General features: G+C 35.1%; 1 protein-coding gene across 1 annotated transcript in view; it reads left to right on the forward strand.

Annotated features, from left to right (window-relative positions):
• med14 (mediator complex subunit 14) overlaps positions 1-23,675 on the forward strand; it is a 110,562-nt gene that overhangs the window by 39,137 nt on the left and 47,750 nt on the right. Inside the window, exons 6-17 of the mRNA XM_028799779.2 lie at positions 594-722; positions 1,486-1,593; positions 7,535-7,667; positions 9,811-9,961; positions 10,708-10,819; positions 10,963-11,088; positions 11,264-11,342; positions 12,813-12,972; positions 15,905-16,099; positions 17,977-18,111; positions 19,189-19,265; positions 21,148-21,308. Of these exons, the coding sequence (XP_028655612.1) occupies positions 594-722; positions 1,486-1,593; positions 7,535-7,667; positions 9,811-9,961; positions 10,708-10,819; positions 10,963-11,088; positions 11,264-11,342; positions 12,813-12,972; positions 15,905-16,099; positions 17,977-18,111; positions 19,189-19,265; positions 21,148-21,308 (1,566 nt within the window). The remainder of the gene's footprint in view (positions 1-593; positions 723-1,485; positions 1,594-7,534; positions 7,668-9,810; positions 9,962-10,707; positions 10,820-10,962; positions 11,089-11,263; positions 11,343-12,812; positions 12,973-15,904; positions 16,100-17,976; positions 18,112-19,188; positions 19,266-21,147; positions 21,309-23,675) is intronic.

A 23,675-nucleotide genomic window follows, 5' to 3' on the forward strand; every position in this document is an offset into this window, starting at 1 on the left:
TGTTTACACACAGACAGACATAATTTCAAAAATAGTATTTTCAGACTCTGGAAGGTCTAAAACATCAATATTCATCAAAATCTCAAGGTCAAATTGTTTTTCACGACTCCTATACTCTATACATGGTTTTTTCGGACGTGAAGATTCATCAAAATCTTGAGGTCTAATTTTTTTCGCGATTCCTATACTTTCTCTATACTATGTATACGAGAAAGTAAAAAAAAATTTCAATTTCTATCAAAAACATTAAACTGTCTCTGTTTCCCAACCTTTAAATGCTAGTGTTATGCTCTTTACATTAGTGAACTATTACAGTTAACATCAAATAATGTTTTTTTGTTTCTATAATTCAATTTTTTGGCTTCAGGTTTTAATGAATCTACCTTTTATGTGAACCAGAAAGTTTGTCATTTACTGTATATGTTTTGTAAAAAAAATTATTTCCATGTTTTTGAATACTAAACTAAAATATAAAATGTCTTTCAGTTGATATGAAGATTATATAATGTTGCATGGAATGTATATATTTGTTGCATTTGTATTTTATTTACAGTTATAGGAATATTACCTTTTTTTTTTTTTTCTTAATAAAGCAAATGGTCGTGTGAAATTTCGTGTTGAAGGAGAGTTTGAAGCTACTCTTACGGTAATGGGTGATGACCCTGAAATTCCCTGGCGATTGCTGAAGTTAGAAATCCTAGTGGAAGACAAGGAAACTGGAGGTAAAATTGCTTTTGTGCTCTTTTGGGATGTCTGTTGGGTTTAAACAATATGTTATTTTTTATTTTTCTGAAATATTTAGGGTAGTATGATGATCCAGTGATTATCGCATATGACATTATATGGTTTGGATCAAATGTTTTGTTCTTTCTCCAAAGTTATAACTTCAATCTGAGACATGTTTCTGTAGCTCTGCTGTTTTGTCCCTGTACTTTTTTTTTTTTTTGTCAATTTTCAAGTTGCCCTACTATTTTTATTGTAGCAGTGATAATTACACCCTCATACAAAATGACATTAGGAATTTATTTGAAATCCAATGGAACACTGTTACATATTGACATTTCTAACATATGCCCAATTAGCATGACATGAAAACACCTTGTGGCCCATTGCCCCATATTTATGCTATAGTGTAATGGAAAACATTTATTCTAAGGCAATAGCTACAAATAAAAAGTGAATTGCTTCAGCCGAGCTCTGAATTACAAATGCAAAAAGTGATACCTATAATTTTACTTTTAAAGTACTTACCTGTACTGTAACTGATTTTTTTTAGTATTTATTATCTAGTTACTGTAGTTCCATTTTGCCTGCCTTTATTGTGGCTGAGGTCTTGATGTAGCTACAAAAGGAACTACATTTGTGTCGTTCCATTTACAAAATAAGTTGACTCATGTATGTGTTAAACTGATTTTTGTATTTATTTCACTTCCGAGTCTTTTGATGAACTTGACAGTGATTTGTATGTTTCATTTCATCTTTCAGATGGTCGAGCTCTTGTTCATAGCTTGCAAGTTAACTTTATCCATGAGTTAGTACAATCACGCTTGTTTGCTGATGAAAAACCACTACAGGACATGTACAACTGCCTGCGTATCCTTTGTACTTTCTTAATGAAACAGGTGTTTGAGTCCCATCAATTCTCTTTCTAGTATTAAATTTTAATTTCAATAAATGCATCTCTTGTGTACCACTCCTTTTTTTTGATATCTTAAAAGCCTTCCATAGATACCTTTTAAAGTATGAAAAATTACTGTTGCTGTTAATGTGATTTCAGTTTCTTTAATACTTAATAAAAAAAGCCATGTATAATTTAATATGGTTAAAATTCATTTCTGTTCTTTCTCTTAATTTGGAAATTAAAGAAAAAAAATGTGATGCTGATAGAATATTTTTATTGTGCATGTGAGCAATTCAATAATTTATGTTCACAGCGGTTACCGTACCCTAGCATAAAAAAATGTGCTGCAGCATGTTAGTTAGAGAATTGAAGTTTGATATCATTGTGATTGAAAGCAATAACTTCAGTCAGAGAATTTACATTCTTATTGACTGATGGTTCTAAGTTATATTCGTTCAACAGAACAGGACACTATATCATGAATCTTAATGTTTTATTATAGATAGACTTCTCGTTTTGTTTACTTATGATTGAATGGCTTGGGTCCAGTACCTACTGGAAGTTTGTTGGTTAAAGTACCATCAGTGGCTAAATAACTATTGTTAATGCTGAACCCAGTGTATCTGATATCAAGAATCTTGTGGAGTGGAGCTTTGGAGGGAAAGAAATCCCTACATCACTTTCAACAATACTTAGGAGCTTAGGAGTTGATTTGTAGGAAGCAGGACTTAGGCCAAACTCCTTTTTCATTAATTAGATTGTTGTAGCAAAAACAGTTTTAAGATTTGTGCTGTTGTTCATACCAATTATTAAATGTCACATTAGTATATAATTGTAGGCATAAAGAATAAGTATATATCCTCTTTTTTTTACATATACTAGTAATATTAAAGATGATAATCAACTTGACTTTATTGTTTTGTCTCTCATATTTATAATAAGCTTTTAATACTAGGGTGTTGTACTGTGTTAGCCATTATGAATGTAGTGAGAAGTCAAGCAAAATGACACCTTTTATTGGCTAACTAAAAGATTACAGTATGCAAGGTTTCGAAAGGCAACTCGGGCACTTTCTTCAGGCAAGATGTAACTTTTAAAAGCATAACAGCATTTACATAGCACTTTTATGTGTTTAGTTTCATGAATATAGGTTGATTCTAGTAAATGATAACATAAATAACAATCTAATCACTGGCTGTAAAAAAAGTATATGCCAAGGGAGTATATAAATGACATGCTTTGAAAAGTAAAGAAGTAAATCTGGTCTTATCTTTTGATGTTTGAGTTGTGCTTAAAAGTTTTGTATGCTGAAGGTTTTTGTTAAATGTATTCTCTATTATGATATGCGATGGTAGAATGTATCTAGCAATTTGAAATGCATCTCTGTGTTAATTTGCTTGCTTATTTAAACCATTTTTAGATGTAGAAATTCTTAAGAAATGTGTGCCATTGGGCACACACTTGTTATTTTCAAGTAATATTGTAGTTGAGGAAGTCATTGAGCCATCATATAACTACTCTTAACAGTTGATGAATACAGTTAACTCGGTGATTGAATATTTGTGTTGCTAAATGTACAAATGTCACCAAGAAAAGAGTAGCTTGGAGCTTTTATTTGTGGCACTTGTGTGATAATGTGCACATGACACACGACTTTGTTAAGGTGTCGTCATGAGAAACACATCCACAGCATTTTAATGTTTATTGTCCAGGCTCAATTAATTTAATTAATTAATTAATTAATTAATTAAGTTTATCCATATGCAAAGTACATCAAGTGATAGACAAGACACTGTTAAAAAGCTAATAGAAGAGTTACTAATTCTCACTCATGAATCTAAATACTTTTGCAAACACAGTGAAACTGGTCTGCAGTAGTCACCGAAATCATTGCAGGATCTTTGTTTCGTATTTGACTTTACCAATGATTTAAAAAATCTTAAAGGAGCAATGCTTGAAAATTATACATTAGAGATTGTGTTTCCGAGGTAAAACTGCATTTGAGGTAGAAGAAAGTAAGAACAAAAAACAAAGTGCTGCTCTTTTCCCAATGACAAAAGCTCAACAGGGAAATATGCACTCTTAGAATACAGCAGCAAGCTTTCATTACATGACTTTTCCAACAATTAACAGTCGTAGTGTTGATTTACTAACCATAGCAAGTTGGAGGCAGTTGGTGATGTGCTTCCATGAAGCTACTCACATAATGTGCCCAGTGACTCAGTCCAACTAGTCTACAACTTGCTCTGATTTGCCTTTAGACATAAAGGGCTTGTGTGCAAGAGAGCTTACAAATGAATGATCATCTGGATGTACAATGCATATAATGCAAATATGAGGAATAAGGAACATGCCTGTTTTGGACATCACAAACAAAAGAGAGCCTTGTCTCTGTCTTACATCTTGTGTTTTATATACCATGACAGAATGGAAAAAAGAAAAATAAGGGCCAAGATTAGAGCTGAACTTGCCATAGCTGTCAACCCTTTGTGTAGTTACAGCAACATCAGGCAGCATGCTGTTGGTGGTCACAAAAAGGGAGGGGTAAGCACAACTTTTTAGGAAGGTTGGCAGTAAATTAGACATGCCCAGTAATTTTTCAGTCGTTTAAATTGATATGGTCCAGTGACAAGATTAGAAACTGTAGTCTGAAAGGTTGACACGACCCACAGATAAAAGACCACTAATGTGTCCACAGTGGTTTCACAGTTTTTGAAACTCAAAAAGAAATTACTGTAACCAATTTTCTGTCCACATTCATGACATCTCAGAAAAATAGTATATATATATATATATATATATATATATATATATATATATATATATATTATAAAATAAAATTCACTAAGCAGCCGACCGGGCATGCAAAATAACCATGGGATACGCATGACTGTTGCTGTTACCAGCATTTACCGCAATGTACTGGAGTGTAAAACTAGATAGATAGATAGAGACAGAGATAGATAGATACTTTATTAATCCCAAGGGGAAATTCACAATTTACTATCGCAGCTGCTAAGCTTTCAGCCACGTGAGATTGAGCAATAACAGTTCTGTGATGCCCTTAGATGTCCGGGGCTGCACGCGCGCTACACTGAATGGATCAACGTGTGTCTACCTGGCGCCGAGAGGAGTGGGTAAGCCGTTGAACCCCGTTCGTGATGGGGACCGGGGCTTGCAATTGTTCCCCACGAACGAGGAATTCCCAGTAAGTGCGGGTCATAAGCTCGCACTGATTAAGTCCCTGCCCTTAGTACACACCGCCCGTCGCTACTACCGATTGGATGGTTTAGTGAGGTCCTCGGATCGACCCTGCCGCAGTCGCTCGCAGCCTCTGGTGGAGTGCCGAGAAGACGATTGAACTTGACTATCTAGAGGAAGTAAAAGTCGTAATTCTGTAGGTGAACCTGCGGAAGGATCATTACCGGTTGTGCCGACCCGTCATTGGACGGTTAGGACGCGAAACCTCTCGGGCCTGCTTCCCCACCCTCTCTCCAGAGGGGGCGGAAAGGGCGTCCTCCCTGGGCATACTTCCCCTCTCCCCCCGTTCCGCCCTCTGCGCCCAACCGCTGTCCAGTTCCGTCCCTCGCTCTGGGAGGTGTGGGCGCGGTGACGGTCATCCAGTTTTCAGTCACGGACAATTGTACAGTTGCTGGTCATAAAATTAGAATATCATGACAAAGTTGATTTATTTCAGTAATTCCATTCAAAAAGTGAAACTTGTATATTAGATTCATTCATTACACACAGACTGATGTATTTCAGATGTTTGTTTCTTTTAATGTTGATGATTATAACTGACATGATATTTTATGACCAGCACCTGTATGTTGCTCTCTCCAGAGTTCCATCTTTTCATTCACTTAGTTGTCCAAATGGGGTGGGTTTGAGGATACGACTGTGTCTTTCAGGGAGTGTTCACCCATCAATACATAATTATGCGGCGTATGCTACGCCGCGGGTTGGCTAGTATAGAATTAATTAACTGGCTGTGTAGTACCACGATTGATGAAAGAGATGTTTCCCATTGTTTATATTGCATATTTCATTCAGTGTGGAACAGATTATCTCTTACTAGATCATTTTCAGCGTATTGCTTTTTATTTGAAATAACATACAGTTAGGTCCATAAATATTTGGACAGAGACAACTTTTTTCTAATTTTGGTTCTGTACATTACCACAATGAATTTTAAATGAAACAACTCAGATGCAGTTGAAGTGCAGACTTTCAGCTTTAATTCAGTGGGGTGAACAAAACGATTGCATAAAAATGTGAGGCAACTAAAGCATTTTTTAACACAATCCCTTCATTTCAGGGGCTCAAAAGTAATTGGACATTCAAGAATTTTCCACTTCTTTGCTTTAATAAACTCCTGGGTTGCTTTGGCTATATGTTTTTGGTCATTGTCCATCTGTATAATGAAACGCCGCCCAATCAATTTGACTGCATTTAGCTGGATTTGAGCAGATTGAGGTGTCTCTGAACACCTCAGAATTCATTTGTCTGCTTCTGTCCTGTGTCACTTCATAAATAAACACTAGTGTCCCAGTGCCCCTGGCAGCCATGCACGCCCAAGCCATCACACTGCCTCCACCGTTTTTTATAGATGATGTGGTTTTCTTTGGATAATGAGCTGTTCTATGCCTTCTCCATACTTTTTTTGCCATCATTCTGGTAGAAGTTGATCTTGGTTTCATCTGTCCAAATAATGTTTTTCCAGAACTGTGCTGGCTTTTTAGATGTTCTTTAGCAAAGTCCAATCTAGCCTTTCTATTCTTGAGGCTTATGAGTGGCTTGCACCTTGCAGTGCACCCTCTGTATTTACTTTCATGCAGTCTTCTCTTTATGGTAGACATTGATATCGATACACCTAACCCCTGGAGAGTGTTGTTCACTTGGTTGGCTGTTGTGAAGGGGTTTCTCTTCACAATGGAAATGATTCTGCGATCATCCACCACTGTTGTCTTCCGTGGATGTCCAGGTTTTTGCGTTGCTTAGTTCACCAGTGCTTGCTTTCTTTCTCAGGATGTACCAAACTGTAGATTTTGCCACTCGTAATAATGTAGCAATTTCTCAGATGAGTTTTTTCTGTTTTCGCAGCTTAAGGATGGCTTCTTTCACCTGCATGGAGAGCTACTTTGACCACATGTTGTCTGTTCACAGCAAAATCTTCCACATGCAAGCACCACACCTCAGATCAACTCCAGGCCTTTTATCTGCTTAATTGATAATGACATAACGACAGACTTGCCCATAAAATAGCCTTTGAGTCAATTGTCCAATTACTTTTGAGCCCCTGAAATGAAGGGATTGTGTTAAAAAAATGCTTTAGTTGCCTCACATTTTTATGCAATCGTTTTGTTCACCCCACTGAATTAAAGCTGAAAGTCTGCACTTCAACCGCATCTGAGTTGTTTCATTTAGAATTCATTGTGGTAATTTACAGAACCAGAAAGAGAAAAAAGTTGTCTCTGTCCAAATATTTATGGACCTAACTGTATACATGTGTACAAAGAGCTGTTCCTTGTCATGCATGTACTGTTTGTAAAAGTATTAACTGTCTTTCAGATATTGTATTAAAATGGCAGCAGCATAATGACTTAATTGTTTAAAAGAACATATGACAGATTTTAGAATATACAGTAGTTAAAAAGAAAACTACCATTGTAAAGTGTTTTTTTAATAATGGGAAAACTGTTTTTATTTCGTGATATTTCCCATATTATATAACCAACTGTTTTATAATATACATTAACTGATTTTCATGCACCCATCTGCATATAGATTAAGGAGTGTTTTTGTGGGTAAAATTTGGTCTGTTATTTCATTGGTTTCATACTATTTTAAATGTTTCTTTTGCTTCATGCCATATTTGCTTGTGACATGACTTCTTAACTAAAGTGCCACCAGATTCCTTTTGTATGTCCCTTCAGTTGGAAGTGCTACACTCTCAAACTCAAATGCTAATTCGTGAGCGATGGGGAGACCTGGTTCAGGTTGAGCGGTATATACCTGGAAAGTGCCTCACCCTCTCAGTTTGGAAGTAAGTTTATGATTGATGGTAAAGCATCGATTTAGTTTTGTTACCTGCTTTGTAGTTCTCATCAGTCATTGCGACCGAAGTGATTGAGAGATGGACAGTATTACTCAAAACTACAAATTAAAATAGCACACATTTTCAATGTGGAAAAAAGTCAGAAGTGGATATTGAATTCAAATCGATAATTTTATCAGCCATAAAACTATTCTTTCTTTTTTCTTTTTTTTTTACAGAATGAAAAATGCAGCTAAATCATAATCATTCTGAGCCACTGCAATTTTACCTTATGTTGTTAATGATAATGATTTGTATATGAGAGGTGTTTATATATATATATATATATATATATATGTGTGAGTGTGTGTGTGTGTTTATATAATATGTATATGTATGTATGTACATGTATATTTATGTATGTATGTATATATATATGTATGTATGAATATATATGTATGTATGTATGAATATATATGTATGTATGTATGTATGTATGAATATATATGTATGTATGTATATGTATGTATAGATATGTATGTACAGTAATCCCTCCTCCATCACGGGGGTTGCGTTCCAGAGCCATCCGCGAAGTAGAAACCATATGTTTATATGGTTATTTTTATATTGTCATGCTTGGGTCACAGATTTGCGCAGAAACACAGGAGGTTGTAGAGAGACAGGTACGTTATTCAAACACTGCAAACAAACATTTGTCTCTTTTTCAAAAGTTTAAACTGTGCTCCATGACAAGACAGAGATGACAGTTCCGTCTCACAATTAAAAGAATGCAAACATATCTTCCTCTTCAAAGGAGTGCCCGTCAGGAGCATATAAAGTCACAGAGATAGAGAAAAGCAAACAAATCAATAGGGCGAAGCACCGCGGCACAAAGCTGTTGAAGGCGGCAGCTCACACCCCCTCCGTCAGGAGCAGACAAAGAAAGAGAGAGACAGAGAGAGAGACAGAGACAGAGACAGACAGACAGACAGAGTTTGTTTTTCAAGCAAAAATCAATACGTGCCCTTCGAGCTTTTAAGTATGCGAAGCACCGTCCAGCATGTCGTTTCAGGAAGCAGCTGCACAAAAGATAGCAACGTGAAGATAATCTTTCAGCATTTTTAGACGAGCGTCCGTATCGTCTAGGTGTGCGAACAGCCCCCCTGCTCAATCCCCCTACGTCAGGATCAGAGAAAGTCAGCGCAAGAGAGACAGAGAAAAGTAAGTTGGGTAGCTTCTCAGCCATCTGCCAATAGCGTCCCTTGTATGAAATCAACTGGGCAAACCAACTGAGGAAGCATGTACCAGAAATTAAAAGACCTATTGTCCGCAGAAATCCGCGAACCAGCAAAAAATCTGCGATATATATTTAAATATGCTTACATATAAAGTCCGCGATGGAGTGAAGCTTCGAAAGGCGAAGCGCGATATAGCGAGGGATTACTGTATATATATGTATGTATGTATGTATGTATGTATGTATGTATGTATGTATGTATATAATATCTATCTATCTAATAAACTGTAAGCCATCATTAAAAGTAATTAAAGACAAATATTAGACATTGACAGTGAGTACTCATTGATTCCTCATAAACAAATCAATCCTTGTTAAATTGGGTCATTTCTCATATAGATTAAGGATTTCTAGGAATTTGACTGGAAGCTGTTAGGTTAAATCTTACCAGTGACTTATTTTCTCATCCTGAATAAGTTCCTTGAGCAACATTTGCTAAAATGATCAAGGTACATACATCTGTAAAACAATTGTGGTGTTATGCAGACTTAATTGTTTCAGATGAAGTTATTCCTAACAGGTTCTGTTTGAAATATGAATATTTATTTATATTGTTTGTAAAGGAAAGTCTGGTGAATCTGTAGACCTGCTAAATAACAATTAATTGACACTGATTAATATTAATTTTACTTTATTTCATTTGTTGTTAGTGCTATATATAATTATAAATACCCTAAATTACCTATATGCATGAAAGTCAGTATTCCATGTTTTAATGAACTTGAAAATATGTCAGCCAACTTAAACTAGTAACCTTTACACAATTGTAATTTTACATCTGATTTGAAAATCTATTCCTAATTAATTTTGAAGCAAGACAAAACTGAGCTCCATTTTTCCTTTTGTTAATTTTAGCCAGCAAGTTCTAGGGAGAAGAACTGGGATTGCCTCTGTCCACAAAGTCAATATCAAGATTGATGAGAGTGATGCCTCCAAGCCCTTGCAGGTTTCCCATGAACCTCCACTGCCCTCTTCTGACTTCAGGCTAATGGAGCGTGCCATGAAGGTGAAATGGGACATTTTGGTTGGGGTGTTTTTTTTCTTTTGTACGACATTGCTATCACATTTGTTATTTGAAACTTTTGACTGTTTATTTTTGTTGATGGAAAACAAATAAAAAATTTGGTAACAAAAAAAGCAAAAATATACACCTGACATCACATTTCAATCCTATGTATGTTTTCCTGTCATTTATTTTGTTGAATATCTAATATCTTATTTAACAAACTGTAAAGACTAACAAAATAACTTGAAAAGGCAATGTAAAATCACTAAAAGGGCTTTCTTCACACCCTTTAACACTGTCAAGTGTATAAAAAAAAGGAAAAACAGCATGACATCTGCTGATTTTGAATGCAAGGGGATCATACAAGTCAAAGTTTGAGTAGATTTGGAAAAAACTTTTGCTGTTGTAAGTATCCTCATGATGCCCCTCATTAGAGTGATAACAATATATTAACACAAATTGATTTCAGTTTCTGAAAGTCATTATTACATAGCTACATATGAGTGAATTATCATGTATATTTAAAAAATAGTCTTGCTATTCTTGATTCTTTAATTTTTTAATTTTTATCTGATTCTTCATACTCATTCCTCTTTTCTCCCTTTTGGACCTTGAGTTTAGCATGATTATAGCATCTCTAAATGGTAATAATATATAAAAAAAATGTAGTTGTGTAAGTGAGTCACTAAAATTTTGTTTGTTTAAAAATTTCATGTTTATTCAAGTCAGATATTCTTATGTTTCAGATTGACCATTTATCTGTAGAAAAGTTGCTTATCGACAGTGTGCATGCTCGTTCTCATCAAAAACTGCAGGAACTGAAAGCCATTCTCAAAAACCATAATCCTAATGATAACTGTAAGTTAGTTTATCTTCATTTATTTGAATATTGTTTTTAAATACTCTGTGTTATGTCATTGGTTTATTTTATTTTTCTGAATTTTTTTTACACAAACAAAACCATTTTAATTCCTTCTGTAATTTCAATACTTGCATTACAGCTTTTATTGAAACTGCTCTTCCTACACTGGTTGTTCCTGTTCTTGAGCCCTGTGGGCGTTCAGAGTGCCTTCACATATTTGTTGATCTTCATTGTGGAATGTTCCAGCCAATGTTTTATGGCATTGGTAAGTACTGCTATACATTTTCTTTGCTGAATTACGAAATATAGTGCAGTTTATTTTCCAGTCAACTAACAATATTCTTTCTCTATTACCCCAAAAATCCAATATGTCAGAGTAGTTTAGTGTTGTCTGATGTTTTCTGATGTAAACATTCTTTATCTACCTTGCATTCTTCCAGAACAGTCCACCTTAGATGATATTGAAAAGGCCATCAATGATGATATGAAAAGAATAATTTCCTGGCTCCAGCAACTCAAGTGAGTCTATTAATTTGCATTTCAGATACAAGTACTGCGTTGCATATTGATAAAAATAAGAATCACTGCTTTGCTGCTCACATACTTTGTAATATTTCATGAAATAACTCATGTATATGTTCACCTTTATTTTGTCCTACAAGAGTCTGTTCTGAATCAAATACTTCTAGTAGCATTCTCAAGACATTAAATGTATTTTTTTATATATACAGTAATCCCTCCTCCATCGCGGGGGTTTCGTTCCAGAGCCACCCGCGAAATAAGAAAATCCGCGAAGTAGAAACCATATGTTTATATGGTTATTTTTATATTGTCATGCTTGGGTCACAGATTTGCGCAGAAACACAAGAGGTTGTAGAGAGACAGGAACGTTATTCAAACACTGCAAACAAACATTTGTCTCTTTTTCAAAAGTATAAACTGTGCTCCATGACAAGACAGAGATGACAGTTCTGTCTCACAATTAAAAGAATGCAAACATATCTTCCTCTTCAAAGGAGTGCGTGTCAGGAGCACAGAATGCCACATAGATAGAGAAAACAATCTCTAGCAAACAAATCAATAGGGCTGTTTGGCTTTTAAGTATGCGAAGCACCGCGGCACAAAGCTGTTGAAGGCGGCAGCTCACACCCCCTCCGTCAGGAGCAGAGAGAGAGAGAGAGAGAGAGAGAGACAGAGTTTGTTTTTCAGTCAAAAATCAATACGTGCCCTTCGAGCTTTTAAGTATGCGAAGCACCGTGCAGCATGTCGTTTCAGGAAGCAGCTGCACAAAAGATAGCAACGTGAAGATAATCTTTCAGCATTTTTAGACGAGCGTCCATATTGTCTAGGTGTGCGAACAGCCCCCCTACTCAATCCCCCTACATCAGGATCAGAGAAAGTCAGCGCAAGACAGAGAGAAAAGTAAGCAATCTAGCTTCTCAGCCATCTGCCAATAGCGTCCCTTGTATGAAATCAACCGGGCAAACCAACTGAGGAAGCATGTACCAGAAATTAAAAGACCCATTGTCCGCAGAAATCCGCGAACCAGCAAAAAATCTGCGATATATATTTAAATATGCTTACATATAAAATCCGCGATGGAGTGAAGCCGCGAAAGGCGAAGCGCGATATAGCGAAGGATCACTGTATATCAATTCACAATCCACAAGGCCATACTTATACTTACTATAAAATACATATTTTTCCACCATAATTTGCAAATAAATTCTTTAAAAATCAGACAATGTGATTTTCTGGATTTTTTTTTTCTCATTTTGTCTCTCATAGTTGAGGTATACCTATGATGAAAATTACAGGCCTCTCTCATCTTTTTAAGTGGAAGAACTTGCACAATTGGTGGCTGACTAAATACTTTTTTGCCCCACTGTAGTTGCTCCTTATCAACCTACTTTCTGTTATAAGTGTCATTGTAGCAACATTAACTGCAAAAATGAATGCTCTGAATTCATACCTTCCTAATGCTTTCAGGTTTTGGCTTGGTGAACAACGTTGCAGGCAATCAGTAAAACACCTTCCAACAGTTTGTAGCAACTTCTTGTATCTTGCGAACACATCATCTCATCCAGTGGGAAATCTTTGTAAACAGAAGCTCTTTATCAAACTAACTCGTCTCCCTCAGTATTATATTGTAAGTTTTAAATTCTTGATGGTCACTCCTTTGCAGCCTTAAAGTTTGTTTATAGAACTATCTTGTGTTTTCAGTTGAACAGTAATAGTAGTGCAAGTTTTTATAGTGTATGTTATTTAATTTATGTTATTTGTATGTGAAGTTGTGTTATGTAATAAGCTGCTCGATTGCTACCAAGTAAATTCCTGTACATTAAATACTGGTGAAATGAAAGTGATTCTGAATTAAAGATAATTTTTAGATTTAATTGTAAAAGAGCCTAATTCATTTCATTTTGAAAGACAAGGTCAAGGACTACATGCTTCGCTCTTGTGCATAGTTAAAAATGCCTAAAAGGATATATTTAGTCTTGGTGGTTTTCATTGTAACTATTCTTTAAACGCCTTTATAATACAACTTTAAGTATTAAGCTACATACTGTTTTTCCATGTATACACTAAACTGTGATTTGAGGTGAAAAGACTAAAACGATGAAAAAGAACAAAATGTCATTGTTACATTTTGATATTTCTGTGCATGTTCTTTCACATTTTTTCAGTGTATTCCTCCATTTTGTGGTAGCGTAAGTATAAGTGTAAAGAAACCTCAAATAAAGAACTATAATACTTGCTATTTCATTACATATTGTATAATCTGTGTGCATAGGCTATATTAAGCCATAAGTTGACATTATCCAGCTTTTACTTCTCATTTTGGTATATTTCTTTAATGTCTCTGAAATATGTTTCTGGACATTTTCTTATATGTAGGAACTTTTGAAGTCTTAACTGCTGTTCAAGTACTTTGTTGTATTTTGTGACCTTGCCCACCCAAGCCAAGATGATACCACTAAAATGTTTTGTGAGTGAAGTTGTATGCTTTGAATCAATTGCAGTCTGTTCCTTAATGCAAGTTTGCACCTTGCCATCAACTTTATAGAGGTTTATATTTGTATCGTTTGTCCATAACAGTTGATTCTAGATTACTACTTGCTTATGTTTTGGAAAACTGTGATGTGACCTTATTGGTGTTAAAACATTCTGTGCCAAAGTGTTTTTCAAGTTTTTATTCCAATAAACGACTAGGTAGAATTCTTTGGTTAGATAATGGGGATGTCGAGACATAAGAAGATTGTGTTAGTGGAGTCCTTATATAGAGAAGGTAACTGAGGAGATGCCATAAACAATGACAGAAAATAAAGATGCAAGGTACCAAGGTGATCCATAAAGAAGCAAAACGAAGTGCTGGAAAGACGTCATAAAATTATGGTAGGCAGGTATGAGCTTTCTAATGGAGAAGGAAAGAAGAATATGCTTGTTATCACTATGTAGATAGCAAAATAAGGATAGCATGTAGTAGATATCAAATGCTTGAAAAATAGTCAATGTCTAATTGATAGTAATGGGATTAAAGGTACCTGGAAAAGTACATGGAGAACTTGTTGAATAAATGAAATAGAACAGTGAATTGAATTATGATCTTTGCTTTGTGAAATTAGTGTGTGGTTAACTAGAGTGGCTTTGTAAATATTGTAGACAGCAAAACGTTCTGGAGCCTGACTAGCTGACGGACCTATGTGAAGACAGAATTATTGAACTTTGGAAATAAAGTTAGTTCATTCCAGTTTGTCTGTGTTGATCCAGTGATGTTGATGTATCAGGAGATGTGAATTTGGTAAGGACAGCAGATGGGGATAGTTAAAGAGTTGAGATAAAATTGGTGTTTCACCAGAGGTCTGTTTGCTTTATTGACACTGATGGAGATGGTAACTAGAGAAGTGCTTGAAGGGCTAATGTCCAGTTTCTTGTACATGTATGATCTTTATTGATAATGAACATCGAACAATATTTTAAGGAGAAGATACTGAAACAGAAAGCTAGTTTAGAAGTGGCAGGCCTTAAATTAACTGCAGGAAAAAGCAAAGTAATGGTTAGAGGCAAAGGAATAGGAAACCTGGAAAAGATGGGCAAATGGTTGTGTGATGTGTTTGGTAGAGAAACATGGTCCAATGCATGGGTTGTTTGAAGTAGGTGCATAAGAGATGTAGTCAGCAAGTGGTGAGTGCAACCTTTGTAGAAACTATGCAATGTCTTATGGGATATTGATGCAGTAATTGTTAAATTAGATATCGGAAATGCAGAAAGTAGGGAGGTTCTACTACCTAACGTATTTCTTGCAGACAGAGTTTCAGCACAGCAGTAATAGCCAAGGTGAGAGATGAATAAAAGAAATTTCAAAAGCTACCACTTTTGTGTCTTATAAAGCAGTGTCTCTGGCATTAATTGGAATAGTTTGTGCTGTATGAAAGTGAGATGTGCTCAGTCAAGGGAGATCATAAAGCAGTGTTGGAAAGAATGGAGATGGGAATAATTGGATGTGTGGACTATCACAGAGTAAGAGGAAGTTAAATGCAGAGGTGATAGATGTATTGTTAAAGAGTAACAGAGTGAGGTGGTTTGATTATGTGAAGTGAAAAGCACCAAAAGTTTAGGTGGTACATTTTGATGGAGGTGAAGGGGGGGGGATGAGGTTAAGAGGGTGGCTAAAGAAGACATAGGTTTAGACAGTGGCTTGTAGCATTAGATGACTGGGTCTCACCTGAATAATGCACAGGGCTACAAAAATGTCCTTTTAAACTGATATAATAAAGAAGACTAGCAATAGCTTCTTTAACTCTTGTATTATTGACTCACAACTGAAATACAGCCTCAGACTTGACACACCCTATAATACAGTTCTGATAATTTAAGTAGAAATTTAAGAATTGCAAGAGAATCATCAAAATTCTTCAAGTGTACTTTTAATAATCTGTTTCTTATGAAGTATTCTTTTCAATACTCAGTGTACTACAGCGAAATGTCTATTGATAATGCAAGGTTTTTAATAACCAGAACTACCAGTGTTATTCATTTCTTATACTAATGTCTTAGCATTTTGATATTTTGTCTCCAAGGTGGTGGAAATGTTTGATGTCCCTGGATGTCCCACTGAATTGGAGTACAAATATTACTTCTTCTCAGTGAGTCAACTTGATGGGGATGATGGTCCACCCAATGCACTTTTACTGCAGCAGTTCAAGCCAAAAGCAATGGACCTCCTTCTTAACTATAAGACAGGACTTGGAGCCAAGGCAGGAGAGAAGAGGAAGGTATACATCTTAATATTTCGAATCTAAGTAGTTAGTACTATATGTGAAATATTAAAGGCTCATGCTTGTACCAGTAAGGCCATGTTTCATAAAATCATTAAGGATCTGACTGCTAAATTTTAACATACACATTGATATTTAAATATTCTTTGATTATGCTTAATATTATTTCAGATTACATTATTCTTTTATGTCTTTTGTTGTTAATCAGACTGGCTTTTATACAGTATGTATGAGGATAATATTGTAGATCCATATGTAACCATCAGAAAGGTCATGTAAGAACTGACAATTCCCACAAATGTCTTTTCAATGCAATTTGTTGCAGTCTGATAAAGTTTGGTTAATGCATTAATAAACTGTTTACGTTTTCCCATCCCATCAATTGCTGAAATGTATGAAATGTGTTTTGGTAAAAAGTATATTTAACCACAGATGCTTGTTGTTTTATCATGGTATCAGATCACCTGTGACATGCACCTTAATATGAAAGGTGCTAACTAACCGATTAGATTCTTTTTTAAATAGGGATAAGAAGAAATGTTAAAAACTATCTATATACATGTTACTCATAACCTCTTCCTGTTTCACAGTCCGTATTGTACCCCAGATATTAAACCCTAGGGTCCTTTAGCAGCACCCTGCTTGCTGACTGAGACTGTCTTTAGTTACAGATTATATATTTTTAAGTGAAAAATTGAAGGATTTCTACAAGAGAGAGAGACCAATTTTCTTTGCAAGTGTCCAGCTGCTAAGCAAATAGGAATGTCTATTTAAAATGCAGTGGCTCCTCTCAAAGTGATAGAAAAACAGCAACTAAACCAAACACTCAATTTTCCAACCAAGCACAAACTGAAGTGAAAGATTTTTTTTTTTTTGGAAAAAGTCTGGTCTCTCTCTCAAATTAATCACTTTGGCTTACTGTGCACTAACGGGATAGACAGATTCTTTAACCACAGGAATGTTACCAAGACATTATCACTAAGTCAGTGTCATTTTGCCATGGAAGTAATAAGGTGAACACAGACTATACAGAACATTCTAAGGTCTTGCTTTGCCTTTCAGCTTTTCCAGAATACACTTCACTCCTGTTTAGCTTGACAAGTCTTTCAGGCCAAAGTCCTGAAATATCCTGGTTGAAAAGGTTAAAGCCTCCCCCATACACTGGTATTATACTTCCATTGATGGAGATGGCAGGGTTTTAAATTGGGGAAAAACACGAGATGAAACATTGAATACAAAAGGCAAAGAGTCAAAATGCAGTATCATCAAGGCCAAAACAAAATCCTAACTTAAAGTTCAAAGATAAAGCTAAAGCTCTTGTACTTTGAAATGCTAATCAGAAATAGCAAAGGGTCACTGCATCTTGGCATCAAATCTCCAAAATGGAGGTGCCCCTCCCAACAAAAAAGCAAAATGGCACCAGAGACACAGAAATAACTACTTGACATTGTTACTCACAAAAAATAACTTCACAGTTAGAATCTGGGTAGTTCAAAATCCAGAACGTTGAGAAAAAACATGGCATAAACGTCAGAAAAAAATAAAACAAAACCATGTTATGCCTGATGTTTCACAACGTTTGGAACTTTGTGTTCTGTATCTTGGGTTTACTAAAGATTATTATTCGTATACAAGGAGTTGAACAATGCATTCCATGCAGTGCCATTGGAAGTGATCCAAGCCATGTCATGATGTATCTTACGGTTTATTTGTTTCTTTGTTGTATATCCAAACCTACTGTTAAGATTTTGTTATATTTAATTGTGTTTGCCATTGTTCTGTATAATAATTTTTTTTTTAACTTAAGTGTAAAAAAAAAAAAGACTAAAATGATTTTAATTTTATCTTTGCTTTCACTCTCAATTTAATTACAGCTGTCTGGTGACCAGGGTGCTGTGGAGCCCAAAAAACCAAAACGAGCTGGTGAAATGTGTGCTTATAACAAAGTATTGGCTCATCTTGTAGCAATGTGTGACAGCAATATGCCATTTGTAGGGCTGCGTTGTGAGGTAAGACTCTGGACTGAAGTTCTACTTTCTTAAAATGTGTAACATTTGAATACATTGTTCCAGTGGTGTTCAAAAGTGTTTGATAACGTGTTTCTCCTTAAAAAGGCCCACAGCATTTTCAACAGCTTCCACTATTTATGGACTAATACACTAGGTTTGCTAATTTAAAGTGAATTTTAATAGTTTAGATTATACTTTTTTGAGAAAGAAAAAAAGAAAACTCATTTCTGAGATGCACTTTCCTCAAGAAACCCAGAAAATCTACATACAGAAATGTCATACAGAATAAAAAGTTAATGTTTTGTTTCCTGAAAAAGATGATCCAGCTTTTCAGTTAATTTCTTCACATCTAAGAAATGTTTTATAGGATCACACTTGGGTCTTCTACATAGTTAAATGTATGGTAAATAGCAAGTATGTCACTATTTAGAGAATTCACACTTAGCTGAACTTTTGTAATTTTATTACACAATCATGTGGTGACCCATCACAATCATATCCACAACCCAGACCCCTAGTTTAAGAAACACTGCTCTCTGTTGTGTTGAAAGCAGCATGGGAAAGTTTGTCCCCTGTGGAGTCTAAAGTGTGTCAGAAAGTGTAAGACCGAAGAGCTGAGCACAAGGTCTTTCAGAACTACTGTTTACTTCTTGTACCGAAATTACCAAAATACTGATACGGTACTGGTTTAAAAATTGGGTATACCAAAATATAACACCCAGCCCTAATTGCTAGAATGATATACTACAGGATGTTTTCATATTGGTTTAGTGAAAATATTTGTTAAATACATATGAGTATTAATTTTTATTAATAATTCTTTATTTACTATTCATCTTTATTCAAGGTGACTTAATAATTCAAGAGTTTGCAAATATTTTCTTGAAGCCCTGAAAACTGGACATAGTATAGCAAACACTCATAAGATTTACAATGAATTGTTTGAGTGATTTAATTAAACAAAGAGATTATGTGATAGCCTAGGGCCCTAAAAGTTAGCTGGTTTTCACCAAAATTCAATGGGCATAGATATTCTGTATATTGTTACAGTGTTTTTTTTTTGTTTGTTTAATCCAGCTTTCAAACATGGAAATCCCACATCAAGGGGTTCAAGTTGAAGGAGACAGTTGTAGCCATGCCATTCGAGTTCTGAAGTGAGTTACAAAAAAGTCCTCTTCTTCAAATTGACAATAGTACATCCTCTATTGGGAGCAGAAAATAAGGAACGATGAGAAAAACAATTGATAGCATTAAAGTATTTTGTAAGAGTTTTCATATACAGTGTGTAAACTTTATTTAATTAATTATTCTGTAAAGTGCTTTGATTAATGTAAACATTGCTTTCCTTTTTTAGCCATAAAACCACACAGTTTGCAGAGGTATAAAATACAGCATATTGTTTTTGTTTAAGTTTGGATTTCTGTTACGGCGATTTCAAAGATAGGTATGATATGAAGTTGTTCAGCACAAAGAACTAAATAAAAACACAGCAGAAGCAATGTTAAGAAAAAGATTAAGTCACTTACATTTTGATGGTATTATTTGGTGCTTGTACAGTATAGAGAAGGAAAGCTTTGTAGGCCATGGTTATATCTGATAATCTGCAAGGGTCTCATTGCATAAAGCCATTTCACTATGGAAACCATACCGAGTGCTGAATGTGTGTGAAGCAGGGCTGAATATGAAACACTGGCCACATTAATATTACAGAATTGTGATGCACACCCTACTCTTAAATATTTTGAAGCACTTCACAATGTGAATGTTGTAACGTCAATTTATATAATCTTAGCCAGATGGAGGCAGTTGACTGTAACTTCAAAGGACTGCACCGCCATCTAATGTGACATACCCAATGCCTGCGACCAACTGCAACTGGCTAGGATAAAACCAAACAGGTGTCAGTTTTCTTTTTGTTGGAAGGGTTGGACTCTTTGTGTGAGAGTTGAGAATCCATGAGTGTTCAGTCAAAAGTACAATGCATTAAATATAGCACTGAGGAATAAGGAACATGCATGTGTTAAACCTCACAAATAAAAGACGCTCATCTGTCCGTTGTCTCAACTGGGTTGAAGACCATGGTGACAGTAGAAATAGTGGAAAAGTTTAAAGGAATACGCCACCCAAAAATGTTTACTTTATAGGTTACTTATCCAGTGTATATTGTGATGGTGGTTGAGAAATTTTTGTATCTCCTGTTTTCATACAGAATGAAGAGAAAAAAATTGATGATATATTAGAAGCCAATAGTAATCAATGCTGTGCAATGGCAAATAATGTGAAAAACGTCCAGGGACAAAGAAAAAATGTTTTCATGTTACTCATGTCACTTAATGTCAGTTATCCAGTTGCTTGCTGAAAATGTACTAAGCTCATTGTTTTGCTAAAGTAATATTAAATATATACTTCTGAAATAATCCGTGAACATCCTAAACAGGAAACTAAAGCATCATAGAAATTACTTTTTTATGTTGAAGACAGGACAAATGAATTAGTTGTAGCTCAAATTACTGCTAGTAGCACATGTTGGGAAATTGTCCAAGATTCTGCCCTCATAACCGTGAAAATTCTGATTCATAGTGGTTTGTGATCCGAAAAATGCATTCAAAGACTTTCTTTGCATATGCAGCTCTCTGTAAAACAGATGTTAGTAATTCTGGGGAAGCCTGTATTAAAAGAAAAAAGCCAAAATTTGAAAAATGTTAACTAGTGTATTGTTTATTTTCATCTCTTAATATGAGTGAATGATTAATAAACTTGATCCACAATTTATCTCTTAGTGATGACAACTGTGAACTCTTACTTTGCTTAGAATTGTTTTGCTTAGTTGTTTTTCATATCTCACTCATTTAATTACACTGAGTTACATGAAGATAAATATTTTCCACACTACCTTTAGAACTGTATAGAATAGGTGGGAGTTATAATGTATAATAGCTATTATTGCTGTACAGTAATATGACAGCTTATACATGTCATTTGATAAAATTCTTGTTTTTTACTAATACAAACCTTTGTTTTCTTTCCTGCCCACAGAATTCCCACCAGTAAAGGCATTAGTGAAGAAACACAGAAGGTATTAGAGCGATCTTTGCTTGACTGCACTTTCCGTCTCCAGGGAAGGAATAATCGCACCTGGGTGGCAGAGCTGATTTTCGCTAACTGCCCTCTCTCTAGTACCTCCTCAAAGGAACAAGGTTGGTCAGGATACAGTTCTGTTTTGATTTATATCCATTAATAACAGTCCAGTATAAATATGTATTTCTTACTAATTAAAAGGAAGAAAACATAAAGCAAGTTTGTTTCAATATGAAATTGGAACTAAACATTAAAAGATGCTCATTATTAAAATAACATTTTTCACAGTGTGACCCTTTGGCTATTTATACACTCAGGTTTAACTCCAGTTTTAATTTTTTGGTTAAGGAGACCCTGCTTCCCAATTCACTACACACTGTAGCAAATGTATTATTGTTACAAATTCCGTAGAGAGTGGCTTGATTTTGGTGGTGGCATGGATGGGAAAGGAAGTGAATATGCTCCCTATGGTGATTCTGTCTTGACTTTGGCATGTTAGAGTGTAAATATGAAACTTTTTCTTTACTCATAGAGACTTACAAACAATGTGGGTAAAAACACTGGCACAGGTGCAATCGGACATCGAGATTGTTCTTTAGGAGTTCAAATAAAATATTCTTTTTTTTTATACATACAGTAGCAGCTTTTAAATTTTTTTCAGTCCCCACATCAACCGTGTTACTCACTAGTGTATGCCACATTCACGCAACCCTTTGCAGAAACAATTACAATATTGCTTTCATCCTTGATTTCATTGTGATTATTATTTACCTGAATTTTATTGTAGTGACTTTGCAAATGTCTGAATTTTTAATAACTGAACATAGCCACATCTGAACAAATTTTTGCCCTTCTAAAGTTAAACCAAATTCTATTTTCCTAAATATGTGCTCTGCTAAAGCACCTATACTGAACACTATTATATTATGGTCACTAGAGCCTAATTGTTGGATCACAACTACACCTTGAATTCTACATTGATGATTACAAAATACTAATTCTACACAGGCTTCCCCTCTTATTGGTGCTTTAATATACTGTGTTAATAAATAAATAAATATCACTTTTTTTTTTTTACTGCAAACAGCACTCACAGAATTTCAAAAGATTTCTGGTCTCAGAGTTAATTTGAATAAAAGTGTGCTATTTCCAGTTAATTCTGAAGCACACAATATTAAATTGGACACCTTCCCTTTTATCATCGTAGATCAATTTAAATACTTAGGGGTAAACAACACAAATAAACATAAAACTCTTTATCAACAAAATTTTGCTGTCTGTATGGAAAAAATTATGCAAGACTTGCATAGATGGTCTACCCTTCATCTCACTTTAGCTGGAAGAATTTCCATTGTCAAGATGAATATCCTTCATAAGCTTCTTTTTCTAATTCAAAACATTCCAATATACATCAATAAATCATTTTTTAAGAAATTAGATCCAACCATAACCTCATTTATTTGTAATTCAGAACATCCAAAGGGCGACCATACAAAGACGTAAGGCAGAAGGTGGCATGGCTCTACCTAACTTTCAGTTTTATTACTGGGCAGCAAATATATAAGCTATAAAAACCTGGACATCGACACAAATAGATGAACATACACAGGCTTGGTCCACAATGGAAATAAAATCCTGCAGTACTTTTATTCCTTGCTTTGTACTCCAGTAAGTACAAGTCATCGCAAATATACTAACAACCCAATTGTGCTTCACTCACTCAGAATATGTAGAAGTATTTTAAGATAGAGAAGCTTTTATCTGTGGCACCTCTGCACTAGAACCACCTTTTCCCACCCTTTCAAACGTACACAGCTTTTAAAGTCTTACTTTACTTTCCAGCAACACATTTCTTTGATTACCTTCAATTTAGAAACTTTGTTAAACAAAACCTGCACAATTTTCTTCACCTTCCACCTACCTCTATTCCGGAAAAAATATTCATCAGTCTTGAGGACTCAGACAGCATTTCCGTAATATATTCAAACATTTTACAGTCCCTCCCTTTCAAAGATCCTAAAGTAGAATGGGAAAAGGATCTCTCACTCAACATCTCAGAAATTGAGTGGAAGGTTGCAATGCACAGAATTCACTCAAGCTCCATATGCAAAAAGCATACAATTATTCCACTTAAAATTATATACAGCACATCGAGCACATCTATCTTATTTAAAATTGTCCAAAATTTTTCCAGAACAAGATTCGACCTGCAAACGTTGTGTGAAAGAAAAATTAACTGCTTGCAAGCTACTAAGGGTTAATAGCTGACAAAGCCGTTTTGCTATAATGGCAGGTTATTCATACAGGTGTCTGTCATAAGACAGAGTGCAGTAAGCTGACCAAAGACAATTTCCAGTTTCTTAGGAACGCATCTATTTGACACAGGAAAGATGACTTTTCCTTCTTTAGGGTCTATCTGATCAGTGAAAAAAAATAAGAACAGATGGCTCATTAGCATACTAAAGCAAAATGCTTAAGTAAACGAT

The sequence above is a fragment of the Erpetoichthys calabaricus genome, chromosome 4 (genome assembly GCF_900747795.2).
Source record: "Erpetoichthys calabaricus chromosome 4, fErpCal1.3, whole genome shotgun sequence".
Classification (NCBI taxonomy): domain Eukaryota; kingdom Metazoa; phylum Chordata; class Cladistia; order Polypteriformes; family Polypteridae; genus Erpetoichthys; species Erpetoichthys calabaricus.